Source organism: Calidris pugnax, unplaced genomic scaffold (assembly GCF_001431845.1).
Source record: "Calidris pugnax isolate Ruff unplaced genomic scaffold, ASM143184v1 scaffold219, whole genome shotgun sequence".
Taxonomy (NCBI): domain Eukaryota; kingdom Metazoa; phylum Chordata; class Aves; order Charadriiformes; family Scolopacidae; genus Calidris; species Calidris pugnax.
In genome coordinates this window covers 17,037,794-17,062,611 of record NW_015094507.1, presented here as the reverse complement: position 1 = coordinate 17,062,611, position 24,818 = coordinate 17,037,794, and the positions used below count along the sequence as shown (strand labels likewise).

Here is a 24,818-nt window from a genome sequence, read left to right as displayed (position 1 = left end):
ATTTCAGAAGTACTTTGCAATGTGCAAATCAAGTGATAAAAGAGGAAAATGTCTTGTTTGATGCACTAAATTGAACTGAGGCTCTATAAAAAGCGCCGATTGGAATCTCAGCAGTGGAGGGGAGACTGTGAGGAGCTCAGGGGCTCCAACACAAAGGAAAGAAGGAAAAGTATTGTATTAGTGAGCAGATTGAGTGCAGATGACTGACAGGACACAGGCTTTGAGATGGAGGCATGAAAAGATGGAAGCAGAACAGATAGAAGACACAGAACATCCCAGCGAGACATAAAAACAACAAGTGAGATCCTTTCCTGTTAAGGTTTTGTTTGAAGTTTTAAATTATTTTTTTAAATATTTGCTTTTATTCTTAATATCTTAGTTATTATTTTTATTCTTTATTCTAGTTATTAGTTTTATTCTTAATACCTGAGAGAAAACAAGAATATATCTCTGCCTCTTCAGATGTTTTTTAAAATCCATGCTGAAAACTGCCTCACATATAAAGATCAAACTGTTTATTCAACTGTAAAGGAAGTACCTTACAGTAAGAAAATTAGTCTTAGCATCATTGTCCAAAATTCTATCACAGTGGAAGATGAAGTACGAATAAAAAGCAATTCAACCCAGGAGCTGCCAATTGAAATGCGTAAGCGTGGAAGAGAGAGGCTGAATCTGATTTCTTCTCTGGGGAACTCTGTTTTCTGGCAGCCTGCAAGGATGGAAACCAGCAAGCAGTTACAAAATAAATTTCTGAAGACAAATTGTTCAAACTATTTGTCTTCAGAAAGTTCAAAGTGGATTTTGAAAGAAGAAGTCTGTTAAAGAGAACCAAGGTTTTCTCCCAGTGCCATTCTCTTTTTGCAGTGTAAGTGCTATCATATTATTCTACCGTCCCTCGGCCGTCTCGTTTACTCTAATAACCCGAGCAGGGCTGGTTTGCTTCCAAACTTCCAGTTTGGGATTCTTCATAGCGGATTCTTACCAGCTCAGGATTACAGTTTTGCTGGACACTGAGGAAGCTTGGCCAAACGGAAGGCCACCTGAATTTTGAAGTCCCTACTTTTGATGTGATGAGTGGTGTGGGAAGCACTGCTGCTAGAACCCCAGCACGTGAATAGCCTCTGTCCTTCAGCCATCTCCTCTGTGCACAAGCATCTGGAAGGTGGCATCTGCCACCCATCTCATGTCAAATGTTAAAGAACAAGTACTGTATGGCACTTTTTCAGTTAGGAAAAGTAAAAAATAATTAAAAAATGACACAGCACGCAAAGCTACCTGGCCACTTGTGTCTTTTCAGTCCCATTGCAGTGTCTCAAAATCACGATGGTGGTGAAGCCAACCTGGGGCTGCCAGGTGCATCCATTCCTGTGGTTCTAACTTCAGACTACATCTTTCTGCACGTCATCTCAAACATGGCTATGAATAGTTTACCTGTAGTTTAGGGATGGTTTATTTATTTGGTTCTTTATATTTCAATTGATATTTCTAATTAAAATGAAACAGAAAGGTGCTCTTGCAAGACAATGACATGGTCACTGACAACACAGTCAGCAAAACACTACCAAAAGGTCAAGTTGCAGACCAAATTGGGAGTTAGTTTTCCGATGCCTTTTTGTATGATGAGGTTGTTTGTACATAAACACATCTGCTGATGTGAATGCATTAGGAAAAAAGGACTGGAAGAGCAGTTGAATGATGCAGAGAGGTTAATTAGTAGGAAAGAGGGACGATGAGGTCTTCCAACAGCATTTACTAATTGAAGTCACTGAACTGGCATTTCGGCAATGATTTCTGCTTCAGAGATCAAGAGGGATTATTTATTCTTAGCAGTTTTCTGTCTGCAGCTCTCAAAAGTTCAAGCAGGCCAAGTGACTTCCATCATTTGTGGACACCATTGGACAAGCAGGGACGTTGCAGTGAGACCGGAGGGTTCATTTCCAGCCTGCGGAGCCCGGTGCTCCCAGGCAGGCTCTTTGGTCTCCTCTCTAACCATAAGCGGAGGAGATGACCAGGGAGATGACAGCTCCTCCAGTTCTGTTTAACAAAAAGGTTCATTTACAAGACCACCCTACACAGGTATTAACTTTTTAAAGGAAGCTTGTGAGTTTACTGAATCACATGCTCGGTGTTGGGGTTTTATGCTCTTTCGCAGCCTTTCTCTCACCTGTACGTGAGAAAGGTGAAACGTTGCTACTACACAAATCTGTCTCCCAGTACCAGCCTGAAGCAGATACTGAAGCATGGAAGAAATGGGCAAGCGTGGAATAATCCTTTGCTAGAATTTGTATTCATAGGACAAGGGGTAATGGTTTTAAACTGAAAGAGGGGAGATTTAGACTAGGTATTAGGAAGAAATTATTTTCTCCGAGGGTGATGAGACACTGGAACAGGTTGCCCAGAGAAGCTGTGGCTGCCCCATCCCTGGAGGGGTTCAAGGCCAGGCTGGATGGGGCTTGGAGCAACCTGGTCTGGTGGGAGGTGTCCCTGCCCAGGGCAGGGGGTTGGAACTGGATGATCTTTAAAGTCCCTTCCAATCCAAACCATTCCATGATTCTGTAATACTCCCCCCTTTTGCTAGCAGTTTTCATGTGAAATATTTCTTATCTTTGCTGGGAGTAAGAGGTGGGACAGGGAAGCCTGTTGTTGTTAAACTGTGTTTCTGTACCGTGTTGGTGGGCTGCAGAAAGAGAAAGGAGTCACCTTTCTCCCCAGTGTGGTCGTTGCCGTTTAGAAGCGATAATTGAGCACATCGTTTACTTTTATGGCTTGTGCTGTTTTACCAGTAGCCCAGTCTCGGGCAGATCCTTTGCCTCTACCGCAGGGATTTTAGGAGGAAAGTCTGTTTCCTCCTCGTTAAAGTGGCAGCTGCTCGCTCTGCCTCTGCTCCCTGGGGAAGCCTCTGCAAGTCGCCTCTCTACAGATGTACAGAGCTGCTGTTTTACCTTCCAAAAGGAAACCACCATGAGCCCCTGGCCCCTCCACCCCTGTGTGCCTTCAGGGTTGAATTTATGACCTGGGAATAGAAGCGACCTGCTTGTTTTGGCAGTGTAAGCCTCCTCATCTACTCAGGAACACTGATAGTGTGGTGGTCTGTCTGGAGTTTAGAGGGGATACGCTGGTTTCAGAAAGGATGTAGTGACAGTTGCAGCAACAAATAAACCTGGAAAAGCAGCAGGAGTAGGTGTATTTGTGTAAAGAGAACAGGAGAGGGATCATAAGCCAAGAATGGAAACCTTAGTGAATATGCTTATGAAGTTTCCATAACCAGGAGAAAAATCTACTCCCTTGTTTCCACGTAGGTGCCACGGCTGAAATGGGATACCTGGGCTGGGGTGATGGCGAGGTGTGACGGGGAAGGTCCTAGAGAGAGAAGCAGAACAAGTCCTGCTCCTGATTTTATTGATTTGTTGTGTGATTTCTGGGAAGATACAAAGGTCTCTGTCTCATTTTCCTTTTTCATATAATTGTGCAGCTCTGACTGCTGTGCATTTTCAGAGACAAGTTGGTGGGAACCAAACTGGAGAGTCGTTTTGTTTTGTTTTGTTTATCACAGGAAGCGGCTGTGAAAACCTCGGGAGGAAATGTCTGGCTTTGCCCAGGTGTATTCAGGCAGCCAAATGCTGCAGAAAGCACCGGTGTTAAATTTCTGTGCTCCTCGGTCTGCTTTGACGCTCCATTTCTGATGTGTTTCCCCCCACACAGGAGCAGCGCACCAGACCGTGGTACGGACACTCAGCACTGGAGAGCCTTCAGGCTGAAGCTGGCATCCCTGTTGTCCTCAGCCAGAGGCTGCCCCTGCAAGACAGAGCTGTGACATGTTCATCAGAAAAAACTGAACAGAAGATCCTTAAGAGTGAGTAAAAAGCAAATCAGACTTTTTAATTTTTTTTTTTTTTTTGTCTAAAATGTATAAAAATAATGTCATGTAGAAATGCACTTGGAAATGCATTAAAGTTCCTGGGTAAATAGGGATTGGGATGAGCTCAGAGTTTTACCTGTGGTGCTGGGTTATGGTATTTATGTCACACTGCTGTGTCCTTTGCAGAATGCAGTTCCTCTCCTGCTCTGCTGTCTGTGTACACCCCTGGTGAACTGCATTTCTAAGGGCTGGTGGCTTGAGGCTAGTGAAGAAAAGTGGTGTGTCCTGTTGAAATGGGATTTTCCTAAGGGAGAGGCTGGCTCCTAGGAAGGAGAATTGCTTTGTCAGGGAAAAGATCACCTGGAGGGACCAGCTCCTGGGGCTGATGTGAAGGCTGCATGGGAAAATACCTGGACAACTAAGATGTCCTGTGTTGTGGGCCACGTTCACCCACTCGAGCAGGGGAGGTGCACAGGAACAGGTATTTAGAAGTCAGGTTGACATAGTGCTTGGTGACATGGTTTAGTGATGGTTTTTTATCAGAGCTAAGTTGATGGTTGGACTAGATCATCTTAAAGGTCCCTTCCAACCTAGACAATTGTATGATTCTGTTGCGTAGAGCATTTTGCAGTAGTGCATTGTGCACCTGCTGGAATAAGGTTTGGGGTGATGATTGGGTTTTTCAAGCAAAAGTCAGGGACTGTCCCCTTAGAAAGCTCCATCCTCTGCACAAGGAGGGGCTTTCCATGCACTAAGCAGTTTTAGTGTTTCTTGGAAATAAGGCAGTCTCCGTGCCGGAGGATGAGCCGGGTTTGTGGGATTATCACCAGAAGCATTTGAGGGTTTAGAAAACAAAACCTGAGAGCATGGCGTGATTTATGAAGTCCATGCAGAAGACAAGTCATCACTGAGATTTGCTGATGCTTTCTGCACCAGTTGGTTTTTTTTGCATTTCTTGTCTAATCTGAGTGTTTTAATTCTAAATAACTCACAGTGATTTACCATCGACAGGAGGTGTCATGGTGAAGTCAGGCAGATAAAAGTCCTCTAGCAAATTGCAGAAAGCTGAGTGTTTCTCGCAGATACTGTGGATAGGATTCATTTAATCTAACTTTGGATGTTTATAGTGCATTATCCGAGATGATGCTTAATGAGGTAAGTAATTTTAGAGTGTGATTCATCTGACAGTTTGAAATGTGCTTTAGGACGAGGTGGATCGTGTCCTTTGTCGACCATAAAGGGAGCTTAGCTGAGTTAAATCAGTGGAAGATGTCTGCGCTGCCCAGTGAACCTTTTCCTTCACATTTGGTGTCACAGAGCTGTCCAGGGAGCCCCTGAGTTTTGGAGAGGCCTGAAAATTTGCATTCAGTCATCCGTGGTCAGAACAGCCAGAGCCAAACACTTCCTCGCAATCGGTTTGGTTTTTTCTTTTGCTTACGTGAGTTTGAGATTTGGCTTCAGTCACCAATGACTGTTGTGAAAGGAACATCATGTAATATAACGGAAGTGGTAATTTTTGAACTGTTACAGTGAATTGTAGCTCTATGATAAAACTTGCCTGTAAACTCATGTCTTAATAGAGTAGTCCATGCCATACAACCTCTAAAATGAGGATTTATGAAGATACAGCTCTGTTTTTTGGATGGATGACAGAGGAATCCTGATGTTTCTGGCTTTTAATCCTTTTGTGAAGATGTTTCAAATTTTACTGAAGCTGGAGTGAACCTGATTGTTTCTAACATTTATTTGGAAAAACCTTCCTGTGTAGAAGAGGTGGGGGAAGGAACGAACATATGAGGGCGATCCAAACGTGCAGCACACAGGGCTGGGCACAGACTGCCCGTGTGAGTGGTGGGCATGGTCTGGATATTGGGTTTGGAGCTCTGTGCACGTGAAAAGAAGCAAAAGACAACAAAGAAGCTAGCAAGGAGACAGTAGACAAGAATGCCAGCAGAGCTGAGAAGAAGCATGAGCGTGCTCCAGGGGCGTGTACTGTGGGACCGTGCTTGCACTAGGGTTGCTGTCCCATGGCTTGAGTCCCACTGGTGAAAACGTAGCTTTCTTAATCTCCTTCCAAAAGAAACCATTTAGATTGCAAGTGTAATGAATTAATCTGTTTGCTGTGCAAACTGTTCTGTGAGCAGTGCATTCCCTGTTACTTTATAGACTTTTATTCAGTTCTGTGAATGAAGAAGTGATTTCCTCTTCTTGTGGTGTAAACCTTCGCCCAACGAGCATGTGAGTGATTGTAAACACATGGTTCATTTCAGTGGCTTCAGGTGACTATAGCTTAATAAATTTTCCAGCAAAGAGCCATGAAGGGACTGGAACATCACTCTTAGGAGCAAAGGCTGAGAGAGCTGGGACTGTTCAGCCTGGATAAGAGAAGGCTCAGGAGGATCTCATAAATGTACAGAAATACCTGACGGGAGGGTGTAAAGAGGACAGAGCCAGGCTCTTTCCAGTGGTGCCCAGTGGCAGGACCAGAGGCAGTGGACACAAACTGAAACACAGGAGTTTCCCTCTGACCATCAGGAAGCACCTTTTCATTATGAGGGTGACCGAGCACTGGCAGAGGTTGTGGAGTCTCCATCCTTGGAGGTACTCAAAAGTCATCTGGGCATGGTCCTGGGCAACCATCTCTAGGTGTCCCTGCTTGACCAGGCGGGGTTGGACCAGATGACCTGCAGAGATCCCTGCTGACCTCAGCCAGTGTGTGATTCTGTGAGTTAGGTAGAACTGGCTGTTTGTCCCTCACAAACTGTTGCCAGTCTTTTCAGGAATTCTCACAAGGTTGTGTGGGGCTCCTGGCCAGGATACCAAACATCTGCGCAATAGCAGGCCCCCAGAAAACACTGAAAATGTGGATATTTAGAGAATATTACCTCACTGATACTTTTGGGTGTTGGGTCAGATGGTGAAGTCAGTTAAAACTACCTTTGATAGATCATATATGCAGTCAGGGCACCTGATTCATAAATTTGTAATGGCCATACTTACACTAATTACCAGTGAAGCAGCACAGATATGTTAGAACTATTACATTTGCTGCAACAGGAATAGCTGGCATCAGCGTTTTACAAGAAGAATTAATTGTGCAGTTAAGCTGTTGTTTGTGTTGTGGTATTTTTCGAAGACACTGATAATTATATAGTTTTCTGGACCCATTTGAGGGAGTGCCCAACCATTAAAAGCAGTAGCATCAGCCTTCTCCAGTGCAGCCCCTTCAGGCGTAGCAACTGGATGAGAAATCAAGACATCTCCAGAAAGCTTCTGAACTGATTTATGATCCTCTTTAAGGAAAATATATTTAGTCCATAGTGATTGATTTTTTTGCAACTTGCAAATAGATTTATGAAGCAAGTAGTATTTGCATATCCTTCACCATTTGTTCCGTGTATATTGTCCTTGATGGGTGTTGTACAGGAAGGGGCCAAACCCTGGAGATACTCAGTGTTCGTTTTACTGCCTGCTAATGTGAGCATTAAAATCAGGGGCACTGTGTATGGTGATAGGCAGGATGACATCTACACGAAGAGAAAAGTGATCAAGAGGGAAGGGGCAAAAAAAATTCTGTGTGTTTTATCTTGAACAGAAAACAATGAAGGAAATTCTCTGCCCTGGTGAGGCCCCATCTGGAGCACTGGGTCCAGTTCTGGGCTCCCCAGTTCAAGAAGGACAGGCAGCTGCTAGAGAGGGAACAGCAGAGGGCTACAAAGATGGTGAGGGGCCTGGAGCATCTCTCTGATGAGGAAAGGCTTCCCAATTTAGTGGTTCCCTGGATGAATCAGGTACAGCTACTTTTAGCCCATTGATACTGTTTTATCTTGGGTGTTACTTCTCCACAGCAGCTCTGGGGGATCAGTGCGTGGGTTTGGGAAGTGAGAATTCCCATCCCAGCTGTGCTGCCTGTGGAGGCAATACCATGCCCCACGCAGCAGAATGTGACCTCCATGTTCAATTCCCTGTCGCCCTCTGTTTTTCTTGCTTGCCCATTTTCCAGGGTGTGCCAAATCCCTGGATATTTGTGCTTCCTCTTGCTGTTGCTGTACCCCGTGATGGACACAACTGGAAAAATTACCTTCTCTTGATGGTAACAGCGTGTACCATAACCAGGGCACACACTGCTCCATGGGTGACAGTGGACATCCTCAGCATTTCCACCCATGTTTGTCTGAAGGTGTCTCTCTCCCTCCCCAGCCATTCCATCCCTAAGATTTCATCTACTGACTTTCAGCTTGAGCCTCATTAAGCTTTTAATTGACGCGCCGCCTGCCAGACTCTTGCACTTGTGCCAGATGCCTATTGATATTGAGGAATATTGTGCTAATACCGTAACATCTCGGGGACTCACAATGTCTCTGTGGTTCAGTGCTGAACTGGGGGGCACTGGTCCAGCTTCCTCATCGCATCTTCCAGTGCTCTCCCAAGACATCAGCTGTGATGCTACAGGAGGGGCTGTGTCATTGCTGCTGGCAGCTCCTAAGTTGTGTTTTTCTTGAAGAAGAAGAACATCTCCAGTGCTCTTTTGTCAGCTGGAAAATATTTTTGAGCTGGTAAATGTGTGTTTTCTTCTTCCCTGCTCTGTCAGTCAGAGCATTTTCTGATTGCTGCCTGGCTGCACATCTTTGCTTGTGTTTGTAAAAGGTAGCATCTAGCTCAAATTGAAGTTTGTGGCTGGGTGCCGGCTGGCATTAGATTATTGTAGCGGTGTTTTCTGGCCTTGAAAAAAGAAATCTATAAACGTAGGAATTAATTTTTTTCTTGAAATTTTCCAGCATGTCCTTTGCAGCGTTTACCTGAGTTGCCATTATGTGCTGGCTGGGAGAGTGGGGGGTTACTCGTGCTGGCAGGGAGGGGGGTTCACAGCAAACGTGAGGAAGAGGAGGGAACCTCTGCGCTGCCGTAGCTATATGGGGCCAGTGGGGTCCCCAAACTGAATGGTAGGTACTGCCTGGGCTGTAGATAATCTGAAAAGTGGTGTCTCTGAAACCCATCTTTGGGAGGTCATCCTCCCCCTCTGCCCTGGTGAGGCCCCATCTGGAGCACTGGGTCCAGTTCTGGGCTCCCCAGTTCAAGAAGGACAGGGAACTGCTGGAGAGGGGACAGCAGAGGGCTACAAAGATGGTGAGGGGCCTGGAGCATCTCTCTTACGAGGAGAGGATGAGAGGCTTGGGTCTTTTTAGTCTGGAGAAGAGAAGACTGAGGGGGGATTTGATCAAAGCCTATAAATACTTAAAGGGTGGGTGTCAGGAGGATGGGGCCAGTCTTTTTTCAGTGGTGCCCAGGGAAAGGACAAGAGGAAATGGGCACAAACTTGAACATAAGAAGCTCCATCTGAACATGAGGAGGAACTTCTTGACTTTGAGGGTGGCAGAGCTCTAGAAGAGGCTGCCCAGAGAGGTGGTGGAATCTCCATCTCTGGAGATATTCCAAACCCACCTGGACACGTTCCTGTGGGACCTGCTCTGGGTGGACCTGCTTTAGCAGGGGGGTTGGACTAGATGATCTCCAGAGGTCCCTTCCAACCCCAGATCATCCTGTGATTCTGTGATCTTTCTGGTGCCGAGGTGGAGCAGGGAGGTCAGAAAGCCTTTCCTGGCAGCAGAGGACATACCCTTGAGGGTAATAAAGGAGGGAAGAGCAGCGGAGGAGGAAAGGGAGTTTGTTATGGAAAGGATTTTGGCACCTTCTGCTCCCAGTGAGGTTCTGCAGTCAGCTTGGATGGGATCCGTGCGGCGTTTTAATTGATTGGCAAGTGGCTCCTGCGCAGAGGATGATGGTGAGGGACAGTTGTCCCCTCCGAGAAGCCCCACTGTGTGTGAGCGTAGCGTGAAACCCCGCTCTCCCACCAGCCCAGCCGCCTGCCTGCTTCGTTCCCAAGGTTGGGCTCGGGCACTTCTGTTAAACAGCAGTGAGCTGGAAAGACCTCCTAACTGGTTTTATGCAAATGGGAGGCAGACATCTCATGCCTGTGTGTTTGCACCCAGGCACGGTCCCCTGGCCAACAATAGATCCTGTTTTGTTATGGAAATAGCGCTCAACTGATGAGGGCTTGCTGAGAGTTGAGCTGGCTTGTGCTGAGTGGTTTTGACATGTGTGTGCACACGCAGGTGTTGAAAAGAGAGGGTGGGGAGGGCCACAAAGTTGTGAAACTTCAATGAGATAAGCCAAATTAATAAAATCAGAATGGAAATCGGTAAGGAGGGGTCAGGGCTACATGGCAAAGAGATAAGTAGAAGGGGGAAAAAAACCCCAACAGTTGTTTTCATACAAGGTCAGTGATGTCTAACTGATTCACCATCCCTGGAGGTATTTTACCATCCCTGGAGGTATTTAAGAAACGTGTAGACATGGCTCTTCAGGGCATGCTCTAGTGCCCAAGATTATTGGTTTGTGGTGGGACGGTGTGTGGGTGGGTGATGGTTTTGGTTTGGTTGTTGTTGTTGTGTGTTTAGGTGATGGGTGTTTTTTGTTTTTGTTTTTGTTTTGTTTTGTTTTTTGGGTTTTTTTTGTGGTTGGACTCGATCTCTGAGGTCCCTTCCAACCACTACGATTCTGTGATTCTGTGATGACTTGAAACTGCCTTTTTGATCTTCATGGCTCTTCTCTGTGTGTCCGTGCCTCTCTCCAAAGCGTTCTGCTGTGCAGGTGTGACTTTGGAGGTTGGTTTTGGTGGGAAACATGTCATCGCCCGATGGCTGCCAGGCAGAGGAGGTCCTACGTTGGAGGTTGGGGTGACAGAAGCAGTGGGGACGCGGCGGTCGCTGTCTCCCCGCATTCGCCGCCTGTAGGGTTGGCTGCAGGTGGTCACCACCAGCTGCGGTGGTGACATCAGTCAGTCCCATCTGGTTGTGGCGGGATGCGTGATGAGCAGCTGTCATGCAGATGCTCCCTGGGAGGCTGGTAAATAGTCATTGTTGGAGTAATTAATAGCAACAAGTTGAGGGGGGGGAAAGGGGGAAGCCCAGAAAACGTTTTCAGATGTCCCAGACTGTGCTGATGCTTGGGATGATGAATCACACAACTGTCCATATGAAAACTCAATCTAAAATACACAATGAAAGCAATAGGAAAAAACCCCCAGAGACCAAAAGATAAGCTACAAGGCTTTTATGGAGGTGTCCAGTTGGTTGGTATAACATCTAACTCCACAAATACTATTGGTGATGATGTAAAGAAAATTATGAATCAAAAGCATATTATTCTTGATTTGGTAGGGCTTTGCTGTTCTCCAGATACAGTTGCTACTGGTCTGGTTTTCATTGTGGTAGCTCTGACTGGTTTTGAACTGCCTTTTGGGGCAGGAATGGGTGAAAGGCAGAGTCCTCCCCTTAGCAAAATACATTTTTCCTGAGCGATTTATACTGGATCCATGATGGAGCTGGAGAAAAATCACTTAAAGGCAAACAGTGCCGCAGGTCTTGGAAAAACCTTAAAGTCAGTTGAAAGAAGTAGTAGCTGTATCTGCATTCTGCAGTAAATGATAAAAAAGGAGTTCCAGGAAACTCACTCTTTTTAATGCAATAATCCACTCTGCTGAAAAATGCTGTTATTCTAAAATGAGTATAAGCTTTGTGTTTATCTCATATTTTAAATATGCCAAACTGCTTTGCAAAGAGGCTGGACAAGACAAAGAGCATTTTATAGATTTTAATATACTGTTATGTACTAATAAGCAAAGAAATCCATTTTACCCTGAGAGCTAAGCAAAGAAGTGGGTAGTATTTAGACATAGAAAGGTGTCTTGGAATGACTTTTTTATTACTATAAAAGTAGTTATGATGCACCCACCCATAGCAAAATGGTCTGACTCCGTATCTTAACACTGGGCTATTCTAAAATAATTTAGAATAATTATATTCCATTATTTATGTTGCATAAAATGAAGCTACCAGGTGATAAGAGTTTTTCTTGGACTACTTAGCATGATTTCTGGTGATAAACTAGAAAGAGAATTCGGATTCCCTTGCTAAAAAGTGGAGTCCCTTTTTTCCTTTTTTCCTTTTTTCCTTTTTTCCTTTTTTCCTTTTTTCCTTTTTTCCTGTTGTTCTTTTTGTCCTTTTTTCCTTTTTTCCTGTTGTCCTTTTTTCCTGTTGTCCTTTTTTCCTGTTGTCCTTTTTTCCTGTTCTTTTTTATCTTTTTTTCCTGTTGTTCTTTTCTCTCTTTTCTCTCTTTTCTCTCTTTTTTCTCTTTTCTCTCTTTTCTCTCTTTTCTCTCTTTTTTCTCTTTTCTCTCTTTTCTCTCTTTTCTCTTTTCTTTTTCTTTCCTTTTTTCCTTTTTTTTCTCTTTTTTTCCTCTTTTTTTTTTCTCTTTTCTATCTTTTCTATCTTTTCTCTCTTTTCTCTCTTTTTTTTCTCTTTTTTCTCTTTTTTTCCCCTTTCATCTTGTACCTTGGTACACACAGAAACCTCTATAAACATTCTTTTTTTCAGATACTAATTTAACTTGGTGATTGTACTTTGTGACCACTGCTCTGGTGTTCCATCTTTTCCATTTAGCGCAGGGGACTTTGTATAAAGTTGATTATCTCATAGCTCTTAAATCTCTCATTGTTCTCAGCTTTTTTTTCTCCTGCCTCGGAGAGGAAGCTGCGTTTTTTAATCCTTTCTGTGGATTCAGGAGAGGCTATCACCCAGCCTTTCAGTTATCTATGATGTTTGATGTGTCCTGGACTTTCAAAAAATCATCGTTCCTGTACTTACTTGTTCCTGACGTGTAGGCGCCGGGGCTGCTGAAGCCGCCTGGCAGCGGTGTGGAGGGGAGGGAGCTGGGGAGGAGGAAGGAGCTGGGGAGGAGGAAAGTGCGTGGAGTGTTTTTTGCGCGGGAGAGAAGCCAGAGCTGCGAGCCCGACGTGCTGTGCCCTTCCCGGCCAAACATCTCCTCCAGCATCCCTAGGGTGGTGTGACTCATCGAGCCGTGGGCATCATCCCTGGGGATGCGGCTGGACCTCGCTGCTGCCGGTCGGGAGCACTAATCCACCATCCACCTCTCCTTCTCCACGCTCCGCCGATGGGGTGAGCAGGTTGTCCTCAGGGGGTGAGCAGGTTATCCTTGGAAAAGGTTGCCCCCCCCCCGGGGGGAGGCTATTGAACCTGTGGGCATCACACCTGGCTGGCTTCAGCTCAGGAAGTAGGTGTTGCTCTCCTAGCCTGCCCCAGGTAAGTAATCTGCTCTTAAACAAAGAAACACGGAGATGGCTGTTTCTTATTTAAAAATACATTAAAGCAAAATCCTTTTTTGTTGTTGTTGTTTTGAAGGCAGAAGGTTTGAATATTCCCGTGCTCTGCGCTTCCCCCCGAGCTCCCAGATTTAGGGGGGTGATAATGAGGGATTTAATTCTGGGCAGCAGGTGCTGGCAGCAGGGATGCGAGGCAGCGCCTGTAATTGTGTTGGTGGGTTCATTCTGCGACCATCTGGGTGTGAAAGGGGCGGTCGAGCTTTTCATTGTAGTCCTTGGGCAGCTGGTACCTTCCTCCTCCTCCTCCTCCTGCTGCGGGTGCAGACGTGTTCAAGGAAAGATGCTCTCTGTGTCGGAGGCAGGGAGAGACTTAAAGCCCATCACCTTTTCCTACCAGCTCAGGAGGAAAGGAAAGTTGGTCTTTCAGTTGTCTGGGCTTCCTATCCTAATCGGACATGCTTTTCTGAGCTGCAAATCATCCAAACTGAGGCAGTCGGCGTGGGGAATGTGACCTGTTGTGTGAGCACTTGCCTGCAAAACAGCCAGGAGCAGGAGCTGGGCTTGTGATGTGACCACCCTCCGGGAAAGGCGACCGATGGTGGTGGGAGACATCCGTAAAAGACCAAGAGCTGAGCCAGCTCCTTGCTGTGCTTTTATACTGGATCCAACTGGCGGAGGAGGCAAGAAGGCAAATTCCAGGGTAGCAGCGGGGCTGTGGCTGTCCATCACTCGGGCACGGCAGGCTGAAGACGCTCAGGATCTCCAGGGGGAACGTAGCGCAATAATGGGAAGGCAACGAGAGAAAGGGAAAAAAATCACACGAGGGAGTGTGATTTCCAGCATTGACCTTGCGTAGGTACGTACCTGTTAACCCAGCTTTTCCCTGGCAGCACTAAACTTTGCACTGTTGGGAGTCATTTGAGGTACTGGTGTGTGTTTCTAGCGGCGTGGCTAAAATGTAATGAGCATCTACAGCTCCTGCAGATTTGCTCCGAAAGGTTAATGTGTCAGGAAGATGTTTCCATTGAGATTTTTGCAGTGAACATGGAAATTTCTCAGTGTCAGTGATGTTACTGTGGGTTTTTTTTTTTTTTAATTTAAAGAGGGAAGAAAACTAAGCAGGGTCTGGCCGCACGTGTTTGAAGGTGCACAGAGCTGGCTGTCAGTGTATTGTGCCTGACTGCCTCCAGGTTAGGTGTAAGGATGGGGACAAACAAGTGATGGAACAGTTCACCTGGAAACTACCTCTGCACAGGCAAGGGCTGGCACAGAAACAAAGCACCCCACTGCCCGAAAAGCTGATGGAGATAGAATCCCTGTTGTAAGGCTTGCCCTGGAAGTGCTCCTGGGTTATGAAGATGCTGCTTTGGGATGTGATGGGAGGGTCAGAGAGGTGTTGGGAGCAGGGTGGCTGGGCTCAGGGGGGTCAGCTTGCTTTGGTAACGTGTGTCACTGGAAAGCAAAGGTGAGATCTAAACTTGGGTTGCTTTTCACAGATCAAATTATAAAGTGTAGGGCATCTGTATTTCTTGGCTTTTGTATGTGGTTTGTACTATGCTGGGCACATCCCTCTGTGTGTGCGATGTGTACCGTGCTGGTGAAGGAAATGAAGGCTTTTTCTTCTTAATTCCATCTTTTTTTGTGTTGCCAAGTTGTCCAAACTGTGCCCATCACGTTGAGGGTGTGGGTAAGACTGATCTAGTGGCACAGGGTGCAGCGTTGCTTCTCTGATGCCTATTCTTGTGCTGCTTTTGAGACCCAGAAAGTTTTTGTCTTGTTTCTCTGAATAAATGTGCAGCTGTTTCTATGTGACTCCAATCATGTTCACACCTAGAAAGCAAGTGGATGGTAAAGAGCCAACCTGAATCTTTTACTTGGAGATAGTATTGCCTAATGCTTATACTTAGAAATCAAGAGTCAATTATCTGGAGTTAATTCCTGGCTTTGACATAACTTTTCTGTTGACCTTGAAGAAATCAGGGACTTTCCTGTGCTTTAAATGGCCCTTTTCTAAAATGTGTGTAATGTTCTTGAGCATAATACTCACCTCAAAGGGTGTTATAAGAATTAATGCTCATAAAACATTTTAAGGTTCATTAATACAAATTACTTTAGGAGCGTAAATTAAATTCTGCAAGTATCCTCTACTACTACAAGTTAACCAACATGGTTTTAATACGTGTGTGCTTGTGATCAAAACTGTTTAGTATAGATCAGTGATCCTGCAGGGTCCAAGGACTTTGGACACCACTTTGGTGACACAGAAGAACACGATACCTTATTAACCCTTCAATTAAACAGGGCTGCAGCACCTTTTTGTTGCGGAGGTGTACTGCTGGATGTGATCTTATAACACTGGGGTGATGTTTATTAAAAGGTCTCGCCCCCAGTATTTAGAAGACGGGGAGTTCATGTGCTACAGCCACCCATGCATTTTCTCCTTGTTCCTGCAAGTGCCCTCCTGGTATGAGGATGGAAATTAAATCTTTCCACTGTTCTGGAGATGATCTGCCTGCTGAAGCTGTTAGCAAAAATGTCACTACTCTGAGTGGTGGGATTATGATGGGGAGGGGTTTGTAAAAACAAATCAATTTAGGGGGCATCTAAGCCATTAAACAGTAATAGCTTTTAGTGATTGCTGGTTTGAGATGGATTCAAAGGGATATAACGTAAGGGTGAAAGATGTTGTATTCCACTATCAATCTCCAAGATCATCTAGTTGCTGTACCAATTACCCTCAGACTATGCAAAGCCTGTAATACTGGTAGCTGGTGGAGCAGTCCAGTGCTATTTCAAGAGAGAGAAAGATCAATCATCTGTGTACACACTGTTTGTCTTGAAGATGTTTTTCCCGTGCTGAAACAATTAAATACTGAGATGGGAAAAGCACCAGTAAAGCTCAAACGCTCCCAGGTTCTGGGATCCTACAGCTCAAAGTCATCTGTGGATACATTTTCTGAAATTATGTCAGAGATCACTTTTCAGCTCCAGTGGTTCACTGGATGGGTCAGTGGAGCCCGGGAAGAAGAAGATGCCCACAAGTTTGCATGACAGGTGCTAAATCTGCATAGTTTCTGGGGTCGGTGTGGTGCCATGTCAGCGCTGCGGAGGGAACATCGTTTCTCACTGACAGCAAAGATGAGTGTTGCCCAGTTGCAGGTTGCAGTCCCTCCCAAAGGTGTCCTTGGGATGGTTCAGGGGAGGCTGTGAAGCATTTTATACCCGTGAGGAAACAGTCAGCTGCCTTTAATTGCTGACTGCACTCAGTCCTTCCAGGGCTCAGGTTTGTGTATTTATATCCGCAACCAGTAACTATAACCTGTTCTTGTTCCCTTGGCCGACACAGGCAGTGGAGGTAGTTAACCCATCCTTGACCAGTTCAAATCTGGGAGACCTAGGGGAAAGGAGAGGATGATGGGGGGGCCACAAAAATACAGGTTAGGCCAAAAAGAGAGTTATGCTTTCAGAAAGTTTAATGGGTTTTGTCCCAAAGTAGAGGAATCAAGACGTGCTATGTCCCTCTGCATTGCAACAGAAGTGCAATGCCTTTAGGAGGCTTGGAGGGGTTTTTGTGACCCCCCTCCAAAGAGATGTGAAGACAAACACTCGGGGAGGAGCTGCTGCAGTGCTTCTGTCTCCAAAACCTTGCTGACAGCAGTGATGTTTTCTGATCCACAGGTCCAGAGGATGGCATAGCAACGACGTCACCGTCCAGGGAGCTGGGGTCCTTCCTCGCCTGCCTGCATGCTGCTTGAACCCTTCGTTTTTGGACTGAAGAAACCTTGAAAACCTTTCTCTCCTAATTCATGAGCCAGCAGGATGTGGTCGCCGTGCTTTCAGAACGCCTGCTCGTAGCTGCCTACAAAGGCCAAGTGGAGAATGTGGTGCAGCTTATCAACAGGGGTGCCAAGGTAGCGGTTACCAAGGTAACGAGAGAAAAACGCTTTGCGGAATCCTTGGGAACTAACAGAACTCCCAGAGCATTGTCTGGGAGAATGCCCTCCTAGCTTTACCCTTCTGAATGTGACTGAGGTTAGTGGTTAAGATTTCCTTCCAGTTTAATGCTTAATAGCTCGTGTGAATTCACAATCCGGTGCGTGTCTGGGATTTATACGCTTCCCAGTGGACGCAGGGGTGGGGAACACCGAGTCCTTAGAAACGTGGAGGGGCAGGGACACTTCTCAAAGCCTGCATTGACTTTTGAGCACCGTGCAAACTGGTGAATGGAGCGATTCATCCCTGTCGAGAGAGAAGGCGGTTTGGAGTGCCCGCCTTCCTGGGTGAGGGGATGGGGAAAAGCCACCTGGTCTGGCAGGGGAGAGCTGCGCAGAAAGCGTTCCTCGCCGCTGACGTTTCTTGGTACAGCAGCCTCGCTTGTTCCAAACATCTTCATTGATTCCTGCTGTGTACTCCCTAGTGTCTTCCAAACTTGGGGGTCGCAAACTGTGTTCTCCATACCTTTGAGACAAAGTCAGCAGGGAAAGATTTATGCTTAGATATTCAGAGTTCACTCTAATGTTCAGCTATTTCTGATAGTTGATATTCACCTATTTCTAACTCTCAACACATTATCAATAATACTAGCGTATAAAAGATGAGATAGAAGCGACAGTTGCAGCAAACTTTTGATCAGCAAAAACCTTTGAAAAGAATTAGGTAAGTTAGATCTTTCAAGCTGTAACATAAAATTTGGGACACCCTGTTTTTAGGAACTATTTTTCTCCATTGTGTCTAGTTTTATTTGTATTTCCATATTGGTTTTGAACATTATGGATGTACAGGGTCTAACATTTACAGATAGAAAGCAAACGTGAGCACATTTGATAAGTAATCTCTCTTTTTCCTCTTTTTATCTGTCAGCGAGGGTTGTTTTCAGTCCCTTTGCGGTGTTTGAGTTGTAGATAGTATTTATTTTGAAAGCTGGAGTGATCCAAGGACAACCAATGTTTGTAAGTTTGTTTGCCAAAACTAAGTGGCGTTTTGTTAGCTGATACAGAGCACAGATGTAATAAACATGAATGGTCCCATGAAGATGCCTGTTTGGCTCTGTTGTCCCAGCAGCTCTGTAGCTGGTGAGCAGCTATTAAAGCTAGTCAGTAATAGATGAGGAAATACTGACTTAGTGATGTCTGAGTGGTTCCTCGGGGTTTTGTGGTGGTTGTTTTCTTAATATGAGCTTTGAGACTGCTGAAGGACCTACCTGAAAATACACAAATGATTGAAAGGATGCCATGCTTCGTATAAAAAAAACTGTTGCATGGAATTAATTAATTAATCCACAATTCAAATGCAAAAATCGACACTTTCTTATTGTTAAGGTTGTTTATTACGCAATTACAATAAGAAGAAAATTGTGTAGATCATACTTTCAGACACAAAATCAGGTTGATTTGATAAAATACAGATTTGTTAGAGCTGACAAGTTTTTCTTTCCTGTACGATGTAGGTGGCTTCCTGCTTCTTGTGCTTGCTTTGTTGTGCAGCCCTTGCGTGGAAAATCAAAGCAAAGCTCATTTTGTGGCAGAACTGTCCCCAGGTGCAGGGTGTTGATGATCCTGTTGGAAAGCTGTGCTCACTGGTGGGCTGTGAGGCCATGCCTGTAGCTGACCTGGTATTATGGCATTGTTCTTTCCTAGAGGTTGTGGGTTGTCCCCATGGGGCTCAGGGAGGGATGACAAAAGCTGTCCCTCTTGTCATTCTGGGTGCATCCTGGCACATGAGCAGACAGCACAGACAAGGTAGTTTGGTAACCTGGTGACAAACCCTGCTCGGAAAAGATGAAGTCAGATCAGCAAGATTGTGGAGAAGCTCTCAGAGGAGAGGAGAACTTCTCAGAGGAGCGACCAAGGCTACGTGCGTGGAGTATTTTGGAGTTGCTCACACACTCGTTCCTCCCTTGCTGTGAGAGAGATGGAGGTGAGCTCAATGTGAACGGAGAGGCATGAGACCAAGCTGCTGCCCTCATCAGAGCCCATCAGTTCAGGCTCAGTAACATCTACACAGCGTCCAGTTTGCATCTGGCTCTCACCCATCCAGGGAGCTGCACAGGGAAAGCACGTGCATATTTGCCTATGAAAGGCTGTATAAACATAACCTGGAAGAGCTTGGCTTGCTAATCTGGTGACACGCAAAGGCTGGAAGGAGAAAGGAGCTGTCTAAAGTCAAGGACAAGGCTGTCACAGCAGCAAGCACATATAAATTAGCCTCTAGTATATTTAAACTGGAAATTCGAAGAGGTTGTTTTAGCCATCAGAGAGCCTGGTTCTTGTACGGAAGAGGTGCAAAGTGAGAACTGCTTTCAGGGTAGGGGTTAATTCTAGGATGGAAATTAGATGGCATGCTTGTTGTAGCTGAGAATTATTGATCAGGCTTTCAGATAAATTGAAACCCAGAGCCCTCTCCCCTCCCCAATATAAAACTCGTTGCAAAGGAAGCATAAAAATAAATTTAATCGCGTGCATGCATTAGTTCTCTTAGACCTGTATGCCTTCTGCTGTTACTCAAAGTCTTCAGTTTGCTCTGTCAACTTAATTTTAAATTCTAGGGATTTGCTCTGAAGGGAAAAAAAAAAAAATAGGGGGGGAAGTAGTACTTCTCAGGCAAAATTCCTGCTGAATTCTATCAGAGTTTTATTGGAAGAAGACATGCAGAGATAAAGCTCTTTGGAAGGAGGGAACACGTTCACACACCACTTTAGGCTTAAAATTTATTTCTGATAGGCACCTGTAAGCATAGACCGATTCTTGTGGAAAAACACCACCAGAGCCACAGCTTGAAGTGACCAGGATCCGTAGCTAAATGCTAAAAGGTTCTTTATTCAAACTGGATTAATTGAGCATGGCTTAAGAAAAATGAGACGTGTTTTCTGTAACAAACCAAGTACTATTAAATGCTGGATAGCTGGCAAGCATGCCCAGTTCTATTTTTATCATATATAGGGAAGGTCATATACTGTGGTTAATCGCTGCTTCAGTAAACAGTAATTCAGCTGCAAAATAGTATTTCATTTTTTGTCACCTCTAACGACATGATTTCAGAAGAAGAATAGGATGAAAGAATCAAAATTCGATGGGGAATTGGTGTCTCCAGGTGCTCACTTCAGCACGTACATCAAATGCTTGTCCTGGTGGTGGGGTCTCTGCCACCAACCATGTGGGGTGGTGGCCAGGAGGTGTTCTGGATCTCAGTGCAGGAGGCTTCATAGCTCTGCTTTGAGCATTTTGTCAGCCAGGGAGCTCTGTTGCTGCTCTGCCGGGTAGGATGGACAGATGATTTCCATTTTTGTGCCTTTTTGTCTGACATTCTTCCCAGGTGTGAAATTTGTAGCTGTTTTCTTTATGAAAAGGGCAAAGAATACTCAGAATAACTGATCATACTTATTGGCTGATCCAACAAGCAGGTGCCTTTATGAAGTATTTTGGTGAATATGCTGCAAAAGCTGGAAAATTAAGAACTGAGCCTGGTATAATTAAGTCTTGTCTTTCACACAAGAAAGCTGGTCCTTTCTTTCAGTCCTTTTATGGTAGAGCTTTCTTTCAGTAAAGTACTGACAGCTGCATCTTCGACATTTAAGTTCTGGGACTTGTGCTGAGCTGCTCTCTGCCTTGCTGTCCTCCCAGGATGCTGTTTTCCTTTTCCTGTGTTATTTTTCTTTTGACTTTCTGAGTTGGGACAGGTTAGGGAAAGGGCTGAGAACCACTAGGTTCTGGGAGAAATGGTGATAGTGACAGATCAGGTCAGCTCTTCTCTTGATCTTGGTCCCAAAACGGTGCCTGGAGGATGGAGAGAATTGGGATTTCACCTCCCGGGCATCAACTTTTGGTGTATCCCAGGGATGCCTGGCTGAAACAAGGTGCTTCTTGGGGAATGGCAGCCTTTAACGTGAGGCTGCTCCATGCCTAGAGATGAAGTTTTCAGGTCTGAACCTCTGCATTTCAGCTCCCCCAAAAAACAGTGTTACTGGGTGTTGGGTTTCACTGGGGCATTGCAGCACGGGCTGTAGCATTCAATAGCAAGGAAAAGCTGTGTATTAGCAAGCACGTACAGAGGAGTGTGCCCCACTTGTCTGTTAAATGTGAAAAAGATTTCCAGAGGAAGTCATAAAGGTAGTACAGCCAGTAATTTGTATAGCTCCATGGATTTTATGAATATTTTTTTCAAAGGGAAGCAGAATATAGCTTTTTCGCAGAGCACAGCATTAAGATCATAGCTATAAAATTGATTTCTGCAGAGATAGAATGATCCTTTTGAAAAAGACATAGAAATGCAAAAGGTAGTGCTTCTGTTTTGATTCAGTAATTCTGTTTGCTTGTTTGATTTGATTTTTTGAACTAGACCTGTTAAGAACCTGCCATATGGCAACACTTCTGTAAGGCTAGGGTACTTGTAATCTTGTCGCCAGGATTTCAACTTCAGAGCACGTTGAGTTCTTTAAAACAATCTTCTTTTTTTTTTTTCCCTTCCTTTTTAAGTTCAGACAGAATCAAAAAAAGAAATATTATTTTGGTGCTTTCACATTTTTGTGCTCCTTCAGTTTGAAAAACTACTTGTGTCTGGTTTAAACAATAAAGAAAAAGAAATGAAAGGGGACTAGCAAACATTTAGGGACTTGCTGAATGCCTGTGGAGGTCAACGAGAGACTTTCTGCTGACTTGAGCGAGCAGGTTATTCGTGGAGAACAGTCTCAACAAATCATCAATGTGAATTATCTGACAACATTTGGGTTTTTGTTTCCAAGGCTTCTAATTAAACACGTGGAGAGGCCTGTTTTTGTGTAAGTGCAGAAGGGATGAATAAAAACCAGTCCTTGTGCAGCACAAGAGCAGGGTGAGGTGGAGAACTGAATGTACTTCCATAAAAGTATCTACAGATACATAAAATAATGGAAGACCATGCGGCTGGTGGTGCTGAGCCCCTGCTGGGTGGATTTGGTGGCAGAGAGCGTACGCTGGCAGCTGCTCCCAGAAAATTCTGCTTTTAAACTGTGTGCATCGACAGCTGCCTGTCCATGTCTGGAAGTCAGAATACAGATTAAACACAAACACAAAACCCTACCCTTGCATTTTACTGCTGAAATTCCTGTGGCTGTTTCCGATGCTCGGCTGCAGCTTGATCCACCCCACAGCTCTGGCAGCCTCACGGCTCTTGGAAGTTGCAGCCTTAGTGCAATAGGGCCCATTTATTTTGTCAATAAGCCCGTGACGGGGGGGGATCTGTATGATTTGCTGCCTGCTGAAACGATTATTTACATTTGAATAGAAGTCCAAATTGCATATTTTTTTTTATATGGATGACCGGTTTATTGGTTCATTAATCCCAAGTTGTAGCAGCCTCTCATTTTTCTTTCTATAATAGCCCACAAACCATTACAGTTCATCTTTGGAAATGCTCACAAGCTTCTAAGTCAGTAATCTGTGTGTTAAGGAGTCTCTGGTTTTAGTGTTGTCTCCTTGCAGTGAGCATCTATAGGAGACACTCTTGTTCTTATACATTTCCTCTCCCATTAGGACCCCACGTGTGTATTCAGATAAGCCCCCTCTTTGGTGCTGCAGTGGTGAGTCCCAAGTGTCTGTGGAGGAGACATGCAGAGCAAAATTTGTCTGCCTTCCTCCCTCTTCCTTCTAGATATTTTAGGTAGGATGCAATGTTGTGAAAGAAAAATCTCATTTAAAAAAAATATAAAAATATTCCGATTAGCCCATGAGGAGTTGGTGTGAAGGGCTGTTGGTTTGACTTGCAGACGTGAAGGAGAAGATGAGAAGCAGGCAGGAACAGCTCTGGCTATTGCTGCTGGGGTTTCCCACCGTGGCACAGACCTGTCGAAAGTTTCTCTCCAAAGGTTGCCACGCTCTAAGTTCGTCATCACAGCCTGTAGGGCACCCAAATGGCCTTGTCTCTCCCTCGTAGTTTATTCTGGATTGGTGTGTGCATCCATAGGTACATAAATACCTATGGATTTATGTATAATTTATGTATAGAATATATATATAATTTGTGTATAATTTATATATACATAAATACCTGTGTATTTATGTGTATGTTTGCGTAGGGAGGTGGGTGGGAGTGTTTTTCTGGTGTTTGCATTGCCCACACTGGAAGACCATCCAGCTGTACCGCCCATCTCTGCTCTCATTTTGATGTTACTGGGAAGAAAAAGAAAAGCTGGCATTGCCAGTTCTTGCAGGGTTGTGATTAATCTTGAGATGATCAGTGCTCTTCCAAAAACCTGAGCCTCTAATCAGTGTAATGTGCTGGAATTGATCCTCCTTCCCACTCTCCCGTCCTAAGTAGGGTCATAGTTTTCCTCTTCTCTCTCTATAGCCAGTGGGAAGAGCTGAAGGGCTGCGTGTAAGCAGTAGCTCTGCTCTCTCAAGGTTTCTCCCTAGGGGTCTCCAGTAGGTGGGATGCCTCTGACCCTATGTTCCTGGATAGAGGATCTCAAAAGACATAAACCCTCTGGCATAAGAAGCTGAAATATAATTTTTAATCCTCTAGTCTTCCATTTCAACAACTTTTTATTTTTTTAAACCAAAACCTGAATTTTGAGAACCTGGCTGAAGTTTTTGAATGCTTGGGGATGATGATAGGGGGAAATGCACAATTAACTCTGAGTGACAGCAGTAGCCAGGGAATGTTGCCTTGCGTAGGCTTCTGTCCCTGGTGGCACTGAGGACATGATGGTACTTGCTGTCACTTGCTGGAGGGGCTGGAATGGGGTGGCCTTCTCTGCCAGCCTCTACCCTTTCTGTCCTTCCCAAGCCTGGTGGCTTTCCTCTCTGCTGGCTGATCTGACACCTCGCTCCTATCTCCTACTGGGGAAAACAGCTTTCCCCGGCCCCCGCAGTGGCCTCTTCCAGTGAGTACCCTCTCCTCTAGCACCCATCTCCTGTGGTGGCCCCGAACGTGGGGAGACTGCCCACTTATTGAGAGCAAGACATGGGTTGGTCCCAGTGACAGGAGAACTTGATGCTCCCTGGGGCGAGGGCAGCCTCCTCCAGAAAACCTCATTCCCCGGGGTGGCTTTGTTTTAATGTGCCTTAAGGCACTGAATGGGTGGGTGAAGGTTGCGTCATCTGGATCTTCTGTGGTTTTGCAACCTTTCCTTGGGCTTGTGCCCTGCCACCAGGCACGTTCTGTGTGGTGATTGCCCAGGAAGGTGTGTTGGGTGAGGAAAACACCCAACTATTTTCAAGTATTGAAACAAACTCATACTCTGCTTTCATAGTTTATTTTTAACATGGTACCTTTGGCTGAACCCCGTCATGTTTGGAGTGGTCAGAGATGGTTATCTTATCAGAAACTTTCCCTGCTGGGATATATTTGGGTACTTGATGCTGTTTTCCTTTTAAAGTGTGCGAGCTGGCTTCGAGTCGGGTTTGTTTGGGAGTTTTTTCTGCTCCGCGCGCAGATTGCAATAAATTGTTTTCATGATATATTAGTCATCTGCTGGGAAGTGAGATGCCCAGATTAGGTGATTTACTTATTGCCATTAAGTAATGTAGAAAGTCAGAAACCATAAACCTGAACATGCTGGAGCCCGTATTCATAATCCAAACACATTGTTCGTAGCCGGGAATGATTTGTCAATCTGGCTGCTTTTTTTTTTTAAATTTTTTCCTTTTTTTTTTTTTTCCCCTTTCCTTCCCCCCCCCCCCCCCCCCCCCCCGCCACAACACCTCCCTCCCCTTGGCTTTCTACCTCTTCCCCCTTTGTCCCCATTGCATCTCCTGCCAACTTGGCTCCTTTCCACCGCTCCTTTGCTGCGCCTGTCACAAAGCT

At 45.2% G+C, this 24,818-nt stretch overlaps 1 protein-coding gene and 1 long non-coding RNA gene across 8 annotated transcripts in view; both read left to right on the top strand.

Moving 5' to 3' along the window:
- Positions 1-3,849, top strand: part of LOC106901652 — a 41,118-nt gene extending 37,269 nt beyond the window's left edge. Inside the window, exon 3 of the long non-coding RNA XR_001414344.1 lies at positions 3,703-3,849. This is a non-coding gene — a long non-coding RNA (uncharacterized LOC106901652). The remainder of the gene's footprint in view (positions 1-3,702) is intronic.
- A 12,845-nt stretch (positions 3,850-16,694) lies between these two features.
- Positions 16,695-24,818, top strand: part of ANKRD6 (ankyrin repeat domain 6) — a 37,740-nt gene continuing 29,616 nt past the window's right edge. For 4 of the 7 annotated variants that reach the window (XR_001414355.1, XM_014964578.1, XM_014964575.1 and 1 more), the window contains exon 1: positions 16,930-16,966. Coding sequence is in view for 2 of the 7 variants with exons in the window: in XM_014964576.1 (XP_014820062.1) it covers positions 16,847-16,966 (120 nt within the window). In the remaining 5 variants the exon portion in view is untranslated. Of the gene's footprint in view, positions 17,073-24,818 lie in introns of all 7 variants that reach the window. The other 3 variants (XM_014964576.1, XM_014964577.1, XM_014964574.1) reach the window with 3 other exon arrangements.